This window comes from Gossypium hirsutum, chromosome D10, assembly GCF_007990345.1.
Source record: "Gossypium hirsutum isolate 1008001.06 chromosome D10, Gossypium_hirsutum_v2.1, whole genome shotgun sequence".
Taxonomy (NCBI): domain Eukaryota; kingdom Viridiplantae; phylum Streptophyta; class Magnoliopsida; order Malvales; family Malvaceae; genus Gossypium; species Gossypium hirsutum.
Window position 1 is genome coordinate 3,177,380 of NC_053446.1, and position 20,817 is coordinate 3,198,196.

Genomic DNA, 20,817 nt, shown 5'->3' on the forward strand with positions numbered 1-20,817 from the left:
ATTTTACCCGTTCTAATGTTTATGATATATAATATTGTACCTAAATACATTTGATGCTGATTATGTATGAAATAATGACACGTCATCAAAAAAACCTTCTGTAATGATAACACTTTGATTAAGAATGGATTGCAAGTTACATCAAATTCTAGTGTAAATTATAAGGAAAAGAATTCCCTTGTGTAATGATAACACCCAAATCTCTAAACTAAGCAAAACTAGGGTTTTTACTTAAATAATTTAAAAAAAATTAAATACTGAAATAGGTTGTCAACTGAATTATATACGAAAATGGTATATTTTTTGGGTCGTGCCTATCTGACGGGTGCAACCACTTTTTTATATTAAAATATTTTTTTATTTTTTTAAATTATTATTTTATTGGTGGCGCCTTTCTCATAGGCACCATTGCTTTTATTTTTTTCCCGAATCAGTATATGACCCGTGTAGAGATACGAAAATGGTATGGGGTAGGTGGCGCCTATCTGGTAAGCGCGATTGGTGCTTAATTTTTCCCCTTTATATACTCCCCGAAAATCAAATGAGCAGAAGACACAAAATTTAGCAGAACAGAAGTAAGAAGATAAGGAGAAGAAAGAAATAAAGGAAAACAAAAAGAAGGATAATGTATTTTAGTTTATTTCTTTTTAAATAGAATGTAGAATTTTGTTAGTAATTTTATTATTTGAAAGTTATTTTGTTAGGTTATTAATTTTGTTAGCTTCTAAATGAAAAAAATTGCATTAAAAATTTTATGTAACTTTTTTGCTATTCGAAACTCTTTTGAGAATTTTGAATTTTTTTCAACAGATCTAGTATTGAAGATGGAGAATCAATTTTTTGTATGCGTTTATTTCGATGGAGAAATTTTGACAACAACCGTGGGATGTATATTTGAATGTTGCAAACAAGTAGCAATGAGATTTAATAGAAATATCTCGTTTGATTATATGAAAGAAAAAAATAGTGAAAAAATTTATAGACGTTGTGGGAGAAGGATCTCGAAGCTTTTCTACAAGTTTTCAGTTTCAACGGATCCTATAAAATTCACCGAAATGGAACTTGTAGACGATAAAGACGTGGAGACAATGATCACTCTTTATTGTGGGACTTAGAGCAACCAAAATGCACCGATTCAGTTATTTGCTGAGTTAGTTGGTGTGAAGCCAACTAAAGATCCCACTCCATTAGGTGAAGAAGATGGAGCTCAAGAGCCGTGTATGGTGGTTCTGATATCGTATGTTGATAGTCAATCAACTATACACGGGATCGACATTGATCTTAATGCTGCACCCGAGACTGATGTGGTTGGTGATGATGTATAACATAGTAGTGATCCTTCTAATCACGAGGTCGACAGTGATAGTGATCCCGATGTGGACGAGGTCCCGGATGATATTGACGACAAATGCGTGAATGAGGATGGAAACGTTAACGTGTCTTCAGTCGGGAACCAGATTCGTCGTATTGTGATACACAATAATCCTAGGGCACACATGTCCAAATAGACTCCGATGCGGTGCACGCAGACAAGTTCCCGGAGTACCCTGAAATACTACCTGCTCACCGAATGGCAATATATTCCAATCTTGAGGAGTTGTTCGTGGGCCAGAGATTCGAAAGTAAGGAAGAGTGCATATTTGTCATTAAGCGGTATAGCATAAATATATCAGTGGACTACAAAGTCACTGTGTCTAAACCGACATTATATATTAGAGAGTGTTGAAGGTCAGTGGAAGACTGCAATTAGCGGTTACGAGTTGCATTTATCCAGAAGTCGTAGATGTGAGAGATACAAAAATTTGCCTCACACATGCACTTCAACGCGTATGACAAAAGATCATCGAAAACTTGATTCCAAAACTATCTGTACGTGCATCATGCCAATGGTGAAAGACATGCCGACCATTAAAGTTTTGGTACTGATTGCCGAAATGCAGGCACGATTCCAGTATCGAGTATCATACTGGAAAGCATGAATAGCTAAACAAATGGCAATGGAGCAATTGTACAGAGATTTCGATGCATCGTATAATGAGTTACAGGGATGGATAGCCACTATATGAGAGTACGTGTCGGAGACTGTCATTGAGTTACAGACACGACCTTATTATGGCCCGGATGACCAACTACAACCAGAAAAAGAATTTTCCAACGGATGTTCTGGACGTTTGATCCATGCGTGTGTGCATTTCCCCACTGCAAGCCGTTTGTACAAGTAGATGGGACATGTCTATACGGTAAATATACACAAATATTACTTCTTGCAGTTGCTCAAGACGGGAACAAGAACATGCTCCTGATTGCGTTTGCCATCATAGATAAGGAGAATTTGGAGTCATGAGAATTCTTCCTTACAAACCTGCAGAGTTATGTTATTAATAATGATAATATTTGCATCATCTCTGATAGAGGGAAATGATTAATTGTCGCCATTAAGCGTTCCGATGTGCCATGAAGATCCGTTTACTGCATTCGGCACATTGTGGCTAACTCCTACCGAGATTATAAGAATGTAGACTGACAAAAACAAGTTGTGAGAATGGGTAAAATATAACCTTAGCCCTTCAATATATAACCTAATGTTTTAGGGCGAAACTGTAACTTATATTTTCTTAATACATATACAGCGCACGAGCTAGAGCCACACATTTTTCGGAAAAGGATGACTCAACTTGAGAGTGACATAGAAGGTCAGACGAACACATCTTTCCGACAATGGTTGGGTACCATGGAGCCGTGGCAATGGGCTTAAAGTTTTGACGAGGGCTTTCGTTATGGTCAAATGACCACAAACTTGGTGGAGGGGATCAACATTGTGTTGTTGAAAGCACGATATCTTCTAATTTCATCTATCTTCTCGGCTACATTTTACAGGTTGACTACCTTGATGCCAAGAATGAGTCAGCAACAAGTCAACCAGATGGAGGCGGGACACATGTTTACCGAAGATGTCAATGATGCAATGGTTGCAAATCATCGAATGGCGAGGTCGATGAATGTAGAATTATATTCACAATGTAATGAAACGTTTCGAGTTACAGAGATCATCGGTTGTCGACCCAATATACCACCTAGGTCCTACGGAGTTGATCTCCGAAATAGACGGTGCGATTGCAGGAGGTTCCAGACACTTCATTATCCCTGTGCACATGTCGTGGCAGCTTGTGCTAAAGTCTCGCTCAATGTAGCACAATTTATCGATGAAGTGTACACCCTCGAGCGCACGTAGTGTGTATGGGAGAACAAGTTCCCCGTGCTTCCTGACCTATCTACATGGGAGGTTCCTCCGACGACCTTCGAGCTTGTCCCAAACAAAGGGTTGCGTAGGAACCCAAAAGGTCGTCCGCAATTATCCAGAATCCATAAAGAAATGGACATTAGGGAGAAATCCGATGGAAAATTGTGTGGCGTATGCAGATTAGCCGATCATAATCGGAGTAAATGCCCACTCCGAAACTACCATATTAGACAATCGTCACAATCGGGTAGAAATCGAGATGTTGTTCATTACATGTTGAGATGATTGAATCTAAAATTTGTCTACAATTTGTTGCAGTTAATCTAATTTGACTTACAAAGTTAGTCTAAAGTTTATTTATTTAAATTGAAAAAAAAACTCATAAAATTGATAACTAAAATAGCGAAAAAGTCATTACATAAATGCAAAGTTGATTATTTAAATTGCAAAAAAAAAACCTATAAAATTATAAATAAAATGGCTACATAAATATGATGTTCTTTATATTACAAAACCCCCTAAAATTGATGGTTTTATGGTGTGTTCTAGAGGTATGTTTTTGTGGAGCTCGACGTTTACGTTGCGGGCGATAAAAGTACATAACAACAAATTTAATCAACATTTTAATAAATCAATAAAAATGGTCAAATAAATAAAAATCAAATAAAATTACATTATATAAAAATTACATTAAAAAATCACAAAACACTAAACTAACACTAACAATTTATATAACCTAATCATAAATTACAAACAAAATAACTATAAAATTATTTATTAAATACATTACTAAAAAATCACAAAACACATAACTAAACACTAACAATTTATATAACCTAATCATAAATTACTAACAAAATAATTATAAATTTTTTTAAAAAAAAGTTACATTACTAAAAGATCACAAAACCATATACTAAACACTAACAATTTGTAACCTAATCCCATAAATTATTAACAAAAATAAATAACTATAACAAAACACTAACAATTTATAACCTAATCATAAACTACTAACAAAATAACTATAAATTTATTTTTTTAAAATTACATTACTAAAAACTCACAAAACACAACAATTTCTAATAAATTACTAACAAAATATTTAACAAAAATAATTTTACTTTACTAAAAACTCACCAAATACTAAACTAAACACAAAAATTTATAACATAATCCTAAATTACTAATAAATTAATTTTAAAATAATTACAAATACAACAATTTATAGCATAATCCTAAATTACTAACAAATTAATTTTAAAATAATTATAAAAAAATTACATTCATACAAAATCTTAATCCAAAACCATAAACACTAAACATAAGTAATTTATAAATAATAAATAATAACAAAAAAATTTCACAACATCTTAATTAAACTCTTTAAATTATAAACAAAATTATTTACTAAAATAATACATTACTTTTTTTTTCTTTTTTTCTTCTTATTATTTTTATTTTCTTCTCCTTTCTCTCCTATCTTTCTCTCTTCCGGTGGGTGCTTAAACTTGGAGGACCATGCTTATAAGGTCCCCTATTTACAATTTTTTTCTCTTGTGAAGGGACTACGCACTGCCAAGCAGTGTATCTATGCAGCAGAGAGGCGTAGGGGGGCTGTATGGCAGAGGGGCGTAGGGGGACTGTGCGGTAGAGGGGCGCAGGGGGCTGTGCGGGGCAGAGGGGCACAAGGGGCAAGCAGTGGCGCCTACCTGTCAGGTGCAACCAGTTGTGTCTATCTGACAGGCGCGACTTGTTTCGGGTATTTTTAACCCGTATTTTGACCCGTTGACTGTATTTTGACTTATATATATATTTAAATATTTTAATAAAAATAAAATAATAATATTTTATTTAAAGTAAAAAATATTTTAATATAAAAAAGTTGTTGTGCCTATCAGATAGGCGCAAACCAAAAAAACATACCATTTTCGTATATAATCCAATTGACAACCTATTTCAGTATTTAAATTTTTTTAAAATTATTTAGGTAAAAGACTCGCAAAACTAATATTGATATTATATTATATGGTTACACTTAAACTTTATCATTAAAATGAAACCCTATTCTTTTTACAAGAAAATTCATTCTAATTCTTGTATTTTTTTCTAATATTTGTAAAATAAATTTTATTTATAGAAAATTTCAAGTAAGTGTAAAAAAGGGTTCAAGTCCATACAAGTTAACCAAGGGTGGAACCTTCTTTTTTTTTCTTCTTTTTTTGTAATTTAGACAAGGATGGACCCAATGTAACACCCCTTACCCGTATCCAACACCGGAATAGGGTACGAGGCATTACCAAAACACATACACTTGTAAACGTATTTAACCGAGTTATAAAATTTCATCAAAATTAAAACTTTCAAAATAATTAACATGTTTCTATAACTTTTCCCAATATATCCTCAAAATATTATAATCATAATAATTAGGGCCTGCGAGACCCGATACATACTCATGCAATTTAATGCTTCATTTCCATTTCATTCAATTCGCAATTTCTCATGCTCATAATTTAAATCATATCACTAGCAATTTCCATTTAATTCACGTGCAATTCAATGACATCAAATTCAAAACTAATACGTATTTACCATTTAACTCAATGTTTATTGATTATACCATTCAATAACACATTTATGAAATTCTCAATTTAGCAATAAAAATATCACTTTAGTTTGAATAACAACATCGTCCTGATATAAATACACTACCACTTATCCATTTACTTTAATTCTTTTGGGCCCATTTGTCACTTACCATCCTTAATCAAATTAGGGAACGGTCACGGAAAATTGAGTACTTCACTTTCACTTTACCATAGTATAACTATGGTCTTACGTATGATCACCTATCACTTGTCCCTGATCAGATAAGTGTAGCCACCTATCACTTTGTTTCTTGATCAGATAAGTGTAGCCACTTATCACTTTGTTTCTTGATCAGATAAGTGTAGCCACTTATCACTTTGTTTCTTGATCAGATAAGTGTAGCCACTTATCACTTTGTCTCTTGATCAGATAAGTGTAGCTAAAGCTATCACTTATCACTTTTCACTTGTCACTTGATCAGATAAGTGTAGCCGAAGCTATCACTTATCACTTTGTCACTTGATCAGATAAGTGTAGCCGAAGCTATTACTTATCACTTTCCACTTGTCACTTGATCAGATAAGTGTAGCTAAAGCTACCACTTATCACTTTGTCACTTGATCAGATAAGTATAGCCGAAGCTATTACTTATCACTTTCCACTTGTCACTTGATCAGATAAGTATAGCCGAAGCTATTACTTATCACTTTCCACTTGTCACTTGATCAGATAAGTGTAGCTAAAGCTACCACTTATCACTTTGTCACTTGATCAGAAGTACTCAAATCCGGCGTTCCGCTCAATTTGATCATTTATTCATATATCAGGCTTACCAACATGTGTTAATTCATAAACCATTCATGGTATTATTTCATGCCAAATCATATACTGAATATACCATACACACATACTATGAAACTTTATTTTCACACATGAGCTTAAACCATGACCAATAATGCACAAAAATAAGCATCATTCATATTTCATCGTTTATGAGTTATAATCAAACATATGACCATTTATACACGAATCATTCATATATTTCCCAATTTTCCTCCTCCTCCTCTCCATTCCACATCCTTAATGTGTATAACACACTTAAACAACATTAACCATAATTTCAATATTCACTAACATGTATATTCAAAGCTGTTTATCCGAGTCAGAGTCACTAAATTATTTTTATCCGGAGCTACAGAGCTCCAAATTAAGATCCGTTAATTTTCCCTGAAACTAGACTCACATATCTTCATACCATAAAATTTTCATAATTTTTGGTTCATCCAAATAGTACAGTTTATTCTTTAAAGTTTCCCCTGTTTCACTGTCTGACAGTTCCGACCACTCTTCACTAAAAATTAATTATCTCATTGTACAGAATTCGGATGATGTTTTAGCTTGTTTCTTCTAAAAATAGACTCATTAAGGATTCTAACCATATAAACTATAACTCATAATCATTTTTGTAAAATTTTTAATGATTTTCCAAAGTCAGAACAGGGGAACCCGAATTCATTCTGACCTTGTCTCACAAAATCTATTATATCTCATGATTTACAATTCCATTGCTCCCATCATTTCTTTTATAAGAAACTAGACTCAATAAGCTTTAGTTTCATATTTTATTCATCCTCTAATTCAATCTCTACAATTTTTGGTGATTTTTCAAAGTTACACTACTGCTGCTGTCTAAAACTGCTTTAGTGCAAAATGTTGATTTCCATTTTGCCCCAAATTTCACAGTTTATACAATTCGGTCCTTTCTCAATTAACCCCTCAATTAATCTAATTTTCTCAATTAGTACTTTACTAGACATTATAAGTTGTTACACAACTATTGAAATTCAGAATTTCCACATATAACTCTATCTTCAAACTCTTTTACTATTAGGTCCCAAACATTCACTTTCTATTCAATTCTTTCAATAAAATCAGCATATGAACAATTTAAAGCTCTAATTTCATGCTAAATCATCATATACTTCCAGCACATATTCATATCAACTTTCAACTTCTTTCATAAAATCAAAAACTAATGGATTTAACAAGTGGGCCTAGTTGTAAAAGTCATAAAAATACAAAAATTTCAAGAAATAGTCAAGAATTGAACTTACTTGTAATAAAAATATGAAGAACCAGCTTGAAGAAGCCCTTCCATGGTGTTTTAGCTGATGAGAATTCAGAAAAATGAAGAGAAATCTAGATAATTCCACTTGGGTCCTAACTTTATTAAGCAAATTTTGCAATTTTCCAATTTTGCCCTTAATTCTCCTTACTTTCTTGCTGATTTCATGCCTCTGCCGTCCAGCCCAAATAGACCTTGGGTCTATTTGCCTTTAAAGCCCTCTTCCTTTTATCATTAAGCTATTTAATCATTTCCCAAAATTTTGCATTTGTTACAATTTAGTCCTTTTTGTTCAATTAATTATCGGAACTTTAAAATTTCTTAACGAAACTTTAATACTAACTTTTTAACACTCCATGAATATTTATAAAAATATTTATGGCTCAGTTTAAAATCCCCGAGGTCTTGATACCTCATTTCGATTCTAATTATTTTAATATTTATTTCTAGTGCACTATTCACTATTTCAAAAATTTTCCTAACTTCATATTTAACTTATACTTACTAAATTAATAATATTTTCTACCCATTTGTCGAATTTAGTGATCTCGAATCACCGTTCCGACACCTCTGAAAATTCAAGCCATTACATTTTTTTTTCGTCGGATTTGTGATCCCGAAACCACTGTTCCGACTAAGCCTAAATTCGGGCTATTACACCCAAGGGAAATTACCACTTCTGTAGGGTAGTGGGGATGAAAAGGGCAGAAAATAGCTGGAAGCTGGACTCCACGAAAATACAGCTTATAAGAAAAGTATATTATATATACCTTTTAACCGACATCTGCATTTAATTTTGTTTTTAAAAATACTTTCTGAAATACCTTGCATAAAAAGTTTAAAGATTCTAACTTTGACCCATGCATTGTATTTGTATAAAGGGTTAATTCTGGTTTTAGTACATCTATTATACTACAAACATAATTTGGTCCTTATTTCCATAATGACTTCGGTAGGTATAAGTTGATAACATCACTAGCTTATGCTATTAAAATGATGAAGTAATTTTTTTTGTTATTATTCGATCGTGTAGTTAAAATTACGTGTCAATTAAATGCTTAATATTTAAAAAAAATTATCATTTAATAGTAACAATTAATAATGTTATTTATTAGATCTATTAATAGCACTATAAAAGTCTCATGATTTAGCTCTTGAATTATACATATTTTCTCACATTTATACTTAAATTTTTTTTTATTTCAATTCGATATCGAACTATAACTTTTGTTGTCAATAAGAATGTGACACAAAGCACTTTTTTATTGGATGCCAATAAATATTTTGGGTAAAATGAAAACAAAATGATAGTTTAGGGGCTAAATTGTGACTTAAACCTAAAAGTAAAACGATTAAATTATGTAAAATTAAAATTTAAGGATTAAATATTTATTTTTAGTATAATTTAAGGACTAAAACCATAATTATGCCTAACATAAAAATCTCGTATTGGATGTTTATAAACATAATCCAATCCCTCCCCACTTATTTGTTGTGTTGTGTTGTGTTCTGTCTTTTCCTCTCTCACTTCACTTCCCAAGTTCCAACGTCACGAAAACTTACTCCTTGCTCTCTAGTCTCTACCATGAAACCACCACCACCATCCCTCAACTCACTACCACTCTTCCTCTTCCTCTTCCTCCTCCTCTCCGCCGTCATCTCCGCCGCTACCACCACCACAAATGCCACCTCTAAACTTCCTCGTACTCCTTCCCCCACCACTGAAACTCCCTCTTCTTCTTCTTCCTCCTCTTCTACTCTAGACCCTAAACAAATTGAAGCACTTGAATCCCTCAACATTCCCACCGCAAGAGACCCTTGCATCCAACCTTCCCCTCACAACGCCACCGTTTGTGACAGCTCTAAGCCCTTTCGCCACCTCGTTTCCCTCCACCTTTCCAACTGCTCCGCCGACCTTTCCCTCTCTTTCACAGCTCTCAAGTCCCTCTCTTCCGTCCATTCTCTTTCCTTCACGAACTGCCACACATACCCTATTCGCTTCCCTTATGATCTTTCCCTTTCCCTCACTTCCTTCACCTGCATTCGCTCCCTCCGCCGCCTCACCGGAGTCTGGCTCTCACGTTTCGTTAACTTAACCGATCTCACAGTTTCCTTCACTCCGGTTAACACTAGCGGCCTTTATGTAATCCTTGGGAACATGCATAAGCTGAAAACAGTAACCATTTCTCATGCTAATCTCACCGGTTCTCTTCCACTGCACTTGCATCTGAACCTGACCCAAGTTGATTTATCTGATAACAAGCTCAAAGGAAACATACCAACTTCCCTTACACTTCTTGAAGATCTTGAATACTTGAATCTTTCATCAAATGGGTTAAATGGGGAGATTCCCACTGAGTTTGGTGACTTGATATCGTTAAAAAACCTATCTTTGGCTTCCAATTCATTTTCTGGTTCAATCCCAGATTCGATTTCTGCTATTCCAGGCTTTGTTCATGTTGATCTGAGTAATAACCAGTTAAATGGCACTGTCCCAAGGTTTTTCTCACAGTTGAAAGGCTTGAAAGTCTTGAACCTCGAGAACAATGAACTTCATGGGGTTTTACCATTCAATGCTAGTTTCATAAAGAAACTGGCTGTTTTCAAGGTTGGTGGGAATAGCAATTTGTGTTACAACCATTCTGTTTTGTCATCAAAAATGAAGCTTGGGATTGCTCGTTGTGATAAGCATGGATTGCCTATGTCACCTCCTCCTTCTAAGGAGTCTTCTGGTGATAGTGACTCTTCAGATTATGAAGATGATAGTGCAGACGATACAAGTGAAAACAAGGAGCATCATCACGGGCCAAATAAGGTTGTTCTTGGTGTTGCAATTGGACTTTCTTCCATAGTTTTCCTTATTGTTTTCTTAGTTCTTCTCTCAAAATGGTGTGGTTGAACAAAACAGTAGTTTCGATCATTGGTTAGATTTTTCATAGTTTGCCATTTATTTATTACTGATATTTGATACACTTGATTTGTGATAAATGAGGGGGGGGGGAAGTAGCTATAGGAGGCAGAGGAATCATTGAACTGGTATGGTATTCTTTTTTGCTGATATTTTTGGCCATTAGCAGTGGTTTCCATTTTTTTACGAGGTTGGTCAATGAAAGGTGTACAAGGAGTTGCTAATGAAATGTGTCAATGTTAGTCTTTTAAAATATGTATTTTTCAACTTCAAGCATTTGCTTTTTGACACCATTTTTATGATTTTATCATCTCTGATAATTCACCGTGCTTTACTTTAATCGATTTGTTATCCAACTGTGTTGTCTAACATTAATCTAAAAGGTTTCTAAGTATTAATTTCAATACCAAGAGAAAAGTTTAACTGTGAGCTTTCCCCTGTAAGAACGACCAAAGTATCATCTTCTGCGGCTACTGTTCTAGATTTTCTCTCATTTAAAGCTGTTACAGTTCTTGAAATATCAATTAACCACATATTACTGTTGATCTTTTGCGAATTCAGGCTTAAAATTGTATGTTGTGGCATATACCTGTTGGACGGTCTTCTTTGTTACTATAATGATTAAAAGCCAAGTTGTTGGTGTTGGTGGATGAATTTGTAGATGTTAATTTATTGTGATAAAAATGATAACATTATGACAGATCCAACTGTTATGGTTCCTGCAATAGTTTTGATGGTTGGATCCCAGTTGCTGTTCAGCTGTGTGTCCTGGATACTAGTTTCGTGGTTCTTACTCAAAAAAGGACCACACCACGTGGATGTATGGCCCCAGAGCCGTCATCCATGGCCAGGTTGCTGTGACCTTACTTTACTAGTAAGCTTAACATCGTACTGGCTAATTGTTTACGATGCTTAAATCTTCGTTGACATAAGAATTCGGGATTAAAAAAAAAACATACTTGTTAATCTACAGCCTAGTCACCAGAAGCCTCTGCAAGAACAATATCCATCCTTAAAATGGTGAAACCGATTCGAATCTCTCAGCACGATTTCTCTTCTGGTTTCCTTGGACATGAACTTGGCCATTTCATGACAATCACCGCATACTCGGAGATTCTTGGTAACCCGTATTGTTTTTCGAGGTGGTAAGGTTAATAACCCAAAAGCCATGGCTAATTTCTCACTGTGACCACAAAGAGCCATTTCTTTTTGCATCTCATCTGCATTAATCAAAGCATACTTAGTTTTAGGAAAATAGCCTTCTTCCTTCATCTTCCTTCTCATCTTCTTTAGCAAAGATTCAATTTTCTTGGAATGTGGGTGTGAGCTATTATTTCCACTCACAAAGAGATTAACTCTTCCCTTTATCTCTATCCAACTGCAACCTGGGTTCTTTCTTAGGCCTTTCTTCCCTATCTTCTCTCTCATTCTTTTCACTTCCTCCCGTTTTTCTGCTTCTGCATAGATATTTGCTAACAGTACATAGTAGCCTGTGTTTTCCGGCTCTAGCTCGAAGACACGTTCTGCAACTTTCTCGGCTAATTCAATATCATGGTAAATCCTGCAACCGCAAAGCAAAGCTCCCCAGATTGTGGCATCTGGTGCAATAGGCAATGTTTCGATGAATTTGTATGCCTTTGAAAGGTTACCAGTTCGAGAAAGAAGATCTACCATGCAGGCATAGTGTTCCAATTTGGGTTCGATGTTGAAATCATTTTTCATTATGTAGAAGAATCTCCAACCTTGCTCGAGTAGTCCGGAATGGCTGCAGGCATACAGTATAGATATGAAGGAGACTTCATCTGGCTCGATTCCCGCGTCTCTCATCTCGTTGAAGGTAGCAATAGCTTCATTTCCATACCCATGCATACCATAACCAGCGATCATTACTGTCCATGAGACTAAATCTTTTGAAGGAATCATATCAAAAAGTAAACGTGCAAGACCTAGAACTCCACACTTGACATATAGGTCGACAAGTGCATTGGCCACATGTCGATCCGAAGAATACCCGTTTCTCAATATGTAACCATGGATCTCTTTGCCTCTTTCTAGAGCAGATAGGCTGGCACATGCAGGAAGAATACATGCCATAGTTCTACTGTCAGGTTTCAGTTCTTTGAGCATTGCAGCAAACGTTTTAAGTGCTTCATTGGGAAGACAATTCTTTGAGTAACCTCCTACCATGGTATTCCAAGAAATAATGTCCTTCACAACCATCGTCGAAAAAACAGAGTTTGCACCTTCCATGCTTCCACATTTAGCATACATATCCATCAATGCATTACACACAAACAAATTGGATGCCATGTTATTTGCCTTGATGTAATCATGTACATCCTTGCCATTATCCAATGAACCACTTCTAGCACAAGCATGTAGAATGCTTGTAATAGCAACCACATCTAGTTTAACACCTTCCTTCTCCATTTGTTGAAGCAATATGATGGCTCCATCAGACCAGCCATCTCGGGTGTAACCTGCTATCATGGAAGTCCATGACACGACATTTCTTTCACCCATCTTCTCAAAAACCCTCAAGGCACCATCAAGATCACCACATTTTGAATACATGTCCAGTAAAGTATTACTAAAGTTGATTCTCCTCTCAAAACTAGATTTTATTGCCAAAGAATGAACAGCCTTCCCTAGTGAAAGAGTACCAGAATTTGCACAACCGACAAGAACACTAATAATAGTAGCCAAATCCACATCAATACCCAAATACATCATCTGTTTATAGATCCCCAGCCCTCTCTCTGTAAGACCATTTGATACATAGCCACTTATCATAGAGTTCCATGATATAACATCTCGGTCACACAATTTATCAAACAGTTCAGAGGCACTTTCAGGTCTTTTGCCCTTGAAGTAAAATGCAATGAGGGAGTTCACCACACTGTTACAGCTGCCAAAACCCAGTTTTAACAAATACCCATGAACACATTCGCCTTCTTTTAAACTACCCAGAGCAGCAAAACACTTCAAAACACAAGAAAAGGTGTAAGAGTTCACTTCAATTCCCTTTTCCACCATTATCTTGAATAAACAAATGCTCTCCTTAAAATCGCCAATTTTTGCATACTCACTGACCATGAAATTCCACAAATAAACATTCTTTTTCTCCATCGTATCAAAAACTCTCCTCCCTTCTTTTAAATCTCCACAAGTTGCATAAAAAGATACAAGCTTCAAGCCCAAGGCTTCATCGACTCCAACACTATTAGACTTAATGATTGAATGAACTTTTTTTCCATCCGTTAATGATTTTAAACCAGCACAAAGCTGTAAAACCGAGCCGTACGTTTTAGTTTCAAGTTCAGACTTTTGACACATGCAAACCAATTCCATGGCATTTTCAAGATCACCCAATTGGCAGAAATGAAGGATTTTTGCATTATAATCTGTAACTTGATGATCAATGGTTCTTGTGGGTGTAGCTGAGATTCGGACAGGGATGCAAGACCTGAAAATTGGAGAGAAAAATGTAGTCTTTAAAGAAGGTTTATGGATAAAGCAACCATTTTGAGATGAGAAAAAGTTTTCTTTACGGTTTTGGTTTAGAGTTAGAGGAGAGAAACATAAGTTAGGTGCCGCTTTAGCCATGGAAAGTCAGGGAATCTCTTTCCAAAATGCGAAAGCTTTATGAGAGGTAACGGTTTATAAAGGTCTGCCTTTTTCAACCATTATATGAATGTCCGAGATAATATTATTAAAAGAAATAATCAGAAAATATCTAAATTTAAAAACGATCTGAGTTTAACAGCGCATTGCAAATTCAGTTCAAATCAATTGATAATATTCAATTAAATCAGTTATGATGATTAATTTGATTGTGTAATGGTTAAAATGATTAAATCGATCACAAACCTTACTTTTATTTCCTGTTAAATAAATAGTTTCAACCAGTTTGTACTAATTTACGAGTCAAAAAATCAGCCAACAACTGGTCAGTCTGATTCTGGTTTAAGATTGATTGATTGATTAAATTGGTTTTCATATTTTTTACCGAATTGAAACTTGCAGGGTTGAAAGAACAAGCAAATGCCAGAGGAAACAAGGGTTACCAAAAATTGAAGAATAAATATAAAACCAACAGGAAAGTCTCAAGCATAAATCTATTCAGGAAAAAGAGAGAAACTGATACACAAACTAGTCAAAATCAAGTAGCCAAAACTGAAAACAACTCAAGCTGAGCTCGTTACTGCTATTTCTTAAGCTCCAATATTTTGGGACTTGTTAAGGATGACACCTTCATATTTGACCTGGAACCACTTCATGGCATCTTCCTTAGTAACTCTGTGCTGAATACCAACACGTGACTTGCATCGGCGACGACGGCCAACGCGATAACCAGCTCGTTCCAGAACAACGTAGAAGTCCATGCCGTAGATACCAGTTGAAGGATCGTACCTAGAGAATACAACAAGAGTTGGTAATTTATGCCTTCAAGGAGTTCGTCAATATCAACTGTCACTACTAATAAAATTGAGCCTTCCCCATAACCAGTGTTAACCACTAGATGATTGCATCAGGAAATGCTAACTTTTAAAGGGGTACCTAGTTTCAAGCCACACACTAACTTTAATCAGAAAGGCAAACCTTTGAACGACTAAGCCTGGTTAAAAGTTGCATTGCTATCTCCTGGTAATTCTATGTTCCTCGGACTCCTCATTTTATTTGAAGAACATGCGTCCAATACAAGGATACGAGGACATGACCAACAATCAGCTAAATACATTGAAAACCTAGAATGGTATAATTGGCAAAGCAGCACCATTCTTAAATCCTAATAGCGATCCCGACCCTAAAGTTAAATAAAAGCATTGCAGGATACAAACAAGTGCATTGCCATTTCAATGAAAATCGAAGACTTGAACCTATCAAATATTGCTAATTCTCATCAAATTTAAATTGAAAAACAAGTATCCAGAATGCATTATCAACATATATCAATTAAAACAAAAGAGACATACAGAAAAAGACTTACTTGATGCCAAGATCAATGTGTTCCTGGATACCGAATCCGAAGCAGCCGGTATCACTGAAGTTCCTCCTCAAAAGTTCATACTCCTTAACCTTCAACCCACTCTCAAGAAGCTGCATAGCTTTCTCTCCCCTCACAGTCACGTAGCAAGCAATCTTCTCATTACGCCGAATTCCGAAAGATCTCACAGTGTACCTAGCTGCTCACATCAACCCCACATTTTTATTTCCATAAACAACACAATCCAACAGAAGGACAGAATTGGTATCATAATTTTTTTACCTTTGGAGAAGACGGGGGTTTGACCACTGAGTTGTTCCAAGACCTAAAACGAGTATACAGGGATAAGCTAATATTCAAGGCCAAGATTTGGGGGAGAACATGAATGGGTTTTTGTCAGTGTGAATAACGGCGGTTACCTTGGCGGCACGGGTGAGACGATCGCCGCTTTCACCGACGGAGATGTTGAGGACAAGTTTTTGAACTTTAATCTCCCTCATTGGGTTCGACAGCTTCTTCTCCGATGCCTTTCGTAGTTATACAAAGTAAAAACAACCATTCAAAAAAATGTTAATGATACATGTATTAACAAAACAGAAAAGGTCGAGATAAAGAGAAAGCTACCATGATGGGAAATGGAGGTTGAGAGGAGCGTTGTACTGACAAGTGACAAAGAGGCAGCTGGATCTAATTCCTCACTCTAGGGTTGTCAGGTTGTATGTATGAGTGTTGAAAGTCGCTTCCTTGTTCATGAATGAGTGCCAAAGTCGCTTCCTTGAGTTTTGGGCTTCTGGTCTATGGGTTTTGGGCTAAAAGAACAAGAGAGAAGAAGATGAAGGAATAAAAAAATTGGATCTTTCTCATGATAAAGGTCCATTTCCTTTGAAAATCTAGGGTAACCCAAAGCTGCTTTTTTTTCCTCTAATTAAATTATTAATAAATTTATGTTTTAATTATTTAACTTTAAAAATTTATAAAATAATCACTGAATTATTCAAAAATTTTCATTTAGTCTAGCTAGTGAGCTTCAATAAATGTTTTGACAATCAATACAGTGGATCAATACCCATCGACGAGTAAATAAACATACATTAGATTGAGGTTGATTTGATGAATAACGGGAATCGAAAAAATATATTTAAATTTTAGTTCATAGATTCATGAAATTCAAAATATTTCATAAAAAAAGAACGAAACTGTAGAAAAGAAAGAGAAGGCCATGATAGTGATTTTAGTAGCCTTACATGAAAATTTTCGAATAATTTTATGACCGTTTTATAACTTTTTAAAGTCGAGTGATCAGAACGTAAATTTACTAACACTTTAATGACTACAAATGTAGTTTATTCTTTCTTTTAAAAGAGTTCGGAGTTCTGTAGTTGCATTCAACTCCGACTAAATTTAATCCCATTGTTATTTTTTCCATCCACGAAAGTCAAACTCAAAATCATACTTGAAATATATCAAAGTTCTTATCACTCACTCGACTAATTTGTTATTGAAAAACCATTCATCATGAACATCAACTCTATGTCGATCAAATTTGTGTTACATTCATGTATATATAATGGGAATTCCCCTAATGAATTCGACATAAATGCATGCCAAATCTAGATCTTTAATAAATAAGAAGAAAAAAAACTTCTCACTGTAATACAGTTATACAGCCGAAGCCATCCTTTGCCTAAGCTTTGACTTTAAGCTGAAAGGCACAAATACCAAACAAGTAATATTGCAAGCAGCAAATACAATTTTGTCACAGTAAAAGAATTGGGGCATGGATGGCTACTTCTGAAATTTGAAAACTCAATCTTTATGGTTTGTCTATATGGGTATTGAAAACCGGAAACAACCCGTAATGTAGCTTCACTGACGAGTTATTTCATATCCATTCAAATTCGACAGGAGAAGCTGACCCGACAGGAAGGCAAGAAAAGGTGGTGCAGAGGACGAACGTTATGTCCGGTTCACACCTTTGCTAAAACATATTCACACGGAAGAACCACGGCAGTACAAAGGCCATTACCAGGCATGCCATGAGGAAGTTACAGAAAGGCTGTCCACGCCAACATCCTGAATGTTGATCTGAGAAGCTAGCACCGCCACTTGTAGATCCTTGGCCATGCCAATCTTCGATAAATCTGTTATCTCTAACGCCATTGATGTTTTTTGCGGTTTGACCACAAATTTCGCACATTCTGCAGAAAAAAAAATTAAACATAAGAAGGTATATATAGGAGATTTGCCAACATGTTCTGCTTCCAAGTACTTCCTGAGATACCAAATGTTGGTTTGAGATACAAGCTATTCGCGATACATAAAAACAGTTGCCATTTGATAATAATTCAATGAACTCTTACACCTTCTACTTGTATGATGACAATTCAATTCGCTCAAACAGTTGAAAAAACAAGAAGATAGGAAAACACAAAGGGTCTATAGCTTCATATTAGATATTGATCAAAGTGAACATTTCTCACTTATGTATGTTCTTAGAGTCCAATTAGATATTTCATTGCAAAAAAACAATGGCAATGGAGAAAAAAGTCATGTTTCAATGACCATTGAAATATTTCACATTATTAACTCTTCTGTTCCAATTATTGAATATGGAGTTTTGTGCCTCCTTACAAAAGGTGGATGGTAATTTTGAAATCCATAAATGAAAATGTTTCAATGAGACCTAAAAAACTTATAGTTGGTCCTAAAGCTAATCCCAAACACAACTAGAGCAAAGAACAATTAAAATTCCAGAGTTAAGAAGCCAAACCCTATATCAACAATACCTAACACATAATGACATGCTAGTAACAGCAAAGCATTAACAACAAGGCAATGCGTATTTTCCCCGAAGAGACCTAGTTTAGATCCTAAAACTTCACTACTAGAGAAAGAACATTACCTGTTTCCTTTCAGCTTAAACCATGCCTCTGCGCAATGACTATGTGCGATTCCTAGCTCATCTTTGCACTCGCAACCTAGTTGAATTAGATCCACATCAGCTGCAGTAGCCGATGTACTATCAGTATATTCAAGGGATTGCTCGGAATTCAAATGACAAATTCTACAAACTGTTTCCTCATCCCAACTCTCCTTAAACTGTCTTTGGCCACCGCCGCTTCCCTTTACATCAATCACACATGCGTCCTCTGCTTCAGCAGCTTTTGTCTTTGGCCCTTCAACTGATACTTTACTTGAACCAAGACCATAGTCTTTCACTTCGAACTCTCCGCTAATTCCTTCCAGAGATGCTGCCTCTTGGGTGTTAATCACAATAATGGTCTGAATTACAGATCCAGTAACTGAATTAGGGAAACTCTCACTACTTACTTGATCAACTTGACCTAGTGTTTCGGCAACTCCTCTAATTTCATTCATCTCCTCGCAAATTGATTCATTCCTTTCTTCAACAAACCCCTCACTTGATGATACCACTACATTTGCATCAATTAAACTACTTGAATTCCCGTTAGTTCCCAGATCATTCTGACCAATTCCTCTCCCAAAATCCATCTCCTGATTCTTACACGATTCAAAGCCATCATTTTGCAATCTCAAATCCGAATTTTCTCCATTAGAACACAATTTTTCTTCAGAATTTTCCACAATGGCGGTTCCAGACACAACCCCATTAATCGAATTCTTTGAATTTCCACCGACACATTCCCCAACTTGACTCAAGTTCATACTAGCCCCTATGCAATCACCCCTTTTCTCTTGATCCATTAATCTTAGCTAACTACACCTCTTCCTCGTCTAAAATAATAAAAAAACCAAGGCAATAAGCATACGTATGAGCAATCAGATAATGGAAAAGAGCTAACGTTTTCTCCATTTTAAAACCAAAGCCAGACCATATACACTGTGATCAAACCATTTTTCCTGCTCATTACACCCCCCCCACAAGATTCCAAAAAAGCAATTATCACAAAAGAATAAACATAATCATAGAAAGAGCTTATGAACTCCCTCAAAAGTAATAAAAATCGAATCTTTGTTTAACTTCCAAAACAACCCAGAATCAGATCCTTACCTACTTTTGTATCACTTCAACTCCAAGCAAAATAGACAAACAAACAAAAATCTTACCTCCACCCCAAAAATAAGAAGGGTTTTGTTAACATTGAAATGTCAAAACCCAAGAATTCAAATGGAGAAAAGATCATAATAAAATGGGTTCAATTGGTATAAGAGAATCAAACACTTTCACCATTAAAATACAAATAAATTGAGAGAATCTATACAAATATATATTGGCTTAAAGAGGGTGAAAGAGGTTAGGTGAAGAAAGGAACTTGAAAACAAATGGTATAAGAATGAAAATGGGTTGAGTGAAGATTACCTAAATTTTGACTAGAATCAGCAGAAAAATAGGGATTATAATAATAGAATTATTACATTAATTAAATGGAGGAAAAAAGGAATCTTTTTTTGAAAGGATTTCATTTTCGGATTCACGGCGTTACATAAGTAATGCTTATCTTGATGGGTTAGGCAAATTTTATATTTTTTTTGGTTCAAAAGGGTTTAAGCAAAATTTTGGGTTCTTGAAAATGTTTTCTTTATTAGAAAAACACTATGATTTTCTCCTCTCAATGTGATCATTGACTTCATTTATGAATTGTAACTTTTTAAGGAATTGTGTTGAATGGACGAAGTTTTTCTTCTTATTTTGTTCTAGAAATAGAAAATGAATATGATTATAAAATAAGAAAAAAGACGTGGAAGATTCAAGAAAGCGCATTGGCGAAAATGGCAACTTCATATACTCAATCTTTTAATATTATATTTCCAAAAATTCCACTTCCAAAAATAATAATAAAGTTAATTTTGGAATAAGTGATAGTCTTATTTCAACTCTTATTTAAGGTGGGTTTAAGTAGATCGTGCGTTCACTTACGATTAGTGTAAACACAACGGTAACAGTAAGATTAGATACTATAACGATACTGTAACATGAGATA

At 35.2% G+C, this 20,817-nt stretch overlaps 4 protein-coding genes across 4 annotated transcripts; 1 reads left to right on the forward strand and 3 right to left on the reverse strand.

Annotated features, from left to right (window-relative positions):
* Window positions 1-9,449: 9,449 nt before the first annotated feature.
* On the forward strand, window positions 9,450-11,254 carry LOC107909650 (receptor-like protein 51). Its single transcript, NM_001403099.1, has one exon. It carries the CDS (start codon window positions 9,544-9,546, stop codon window positions 10,855-10,857), a length of 1,314 nt encoding a protein of 437 aa, NP_001390028.1. The 5' UTR covers window positions 9,450-9,543; the 3' UTR covers window positions 10,858-11,254.
* A 340-nt stretch (window positions 11,255-11,594) lies between these two features.
* LOC107909648 (pentatricopeptide repeat-containing protein DOT4, chloroplastic-like) lies at window positions 11,595-14,528 on the reverse strand. The gene has a single exon (NM_001327020.2). It carries the CDS (start codon window positions 14,470-14,472, stop codon window positions 11,845-11,847), a length of 2,628 nt encoding a protein of 875 aa, NP_001313949.1. The 5' UTR covers window positions 14,473-14,528; the 3' UTR covers window positions 11,595-11,844.
* Window positions 14,529-14,929: 401 nt separating this feature from the next.
* On the reverse strand, window positions 14,930-16,660 carry LOC107909651 (60S ribosomal protein L11). The gene is made up of 5 exons (NM_001403098.1): window positions 16,478-16,660; window positions 16,273-16,380; window positions 16,136-16,178; window positions 15,857-16,052; window positions 14,930-15,279 (listed from the first exon to the last, which is right to left on the reverse strand). Exons 1-5 carry the CDS (start codon window positions 16,478-16,480, stop codon window positions 15,081-15,083), a joined length of 549 nt encoding a protein of 182 aa, NP_001390027.1. The 5' UTR covers window positions 16,481-16,660; the 3' UTR covers window positions 14,930-15,080.
* Window positions 16,661-17,386: 726 nt separating this feature from the next.
* On the reverse strand, window positions 17,387-20,502 carry LOC107909652 (uncharacterized). Its single transcript, XM_016837266.2, has 2 exons — window positions 18,756-20,502; window positions 17,387-18,051 (listed from the first exon to the last, which is right to left on the reverse strand). The coding sequence occupies exons 1-2, from the start codon at window positions 19,577-19,579 to the stop codon at window positions 17,832-17,834; spliced, it is 1,044 nt and encodes a 347-aa protein (XP_016692755.1). The 5' UTR covers window positions 19,580-20,502; the 3' UTR covers window positions 17,387-17,831.
* Window positions 20,503-20,817: the final 315 nt, after the last annotated feature.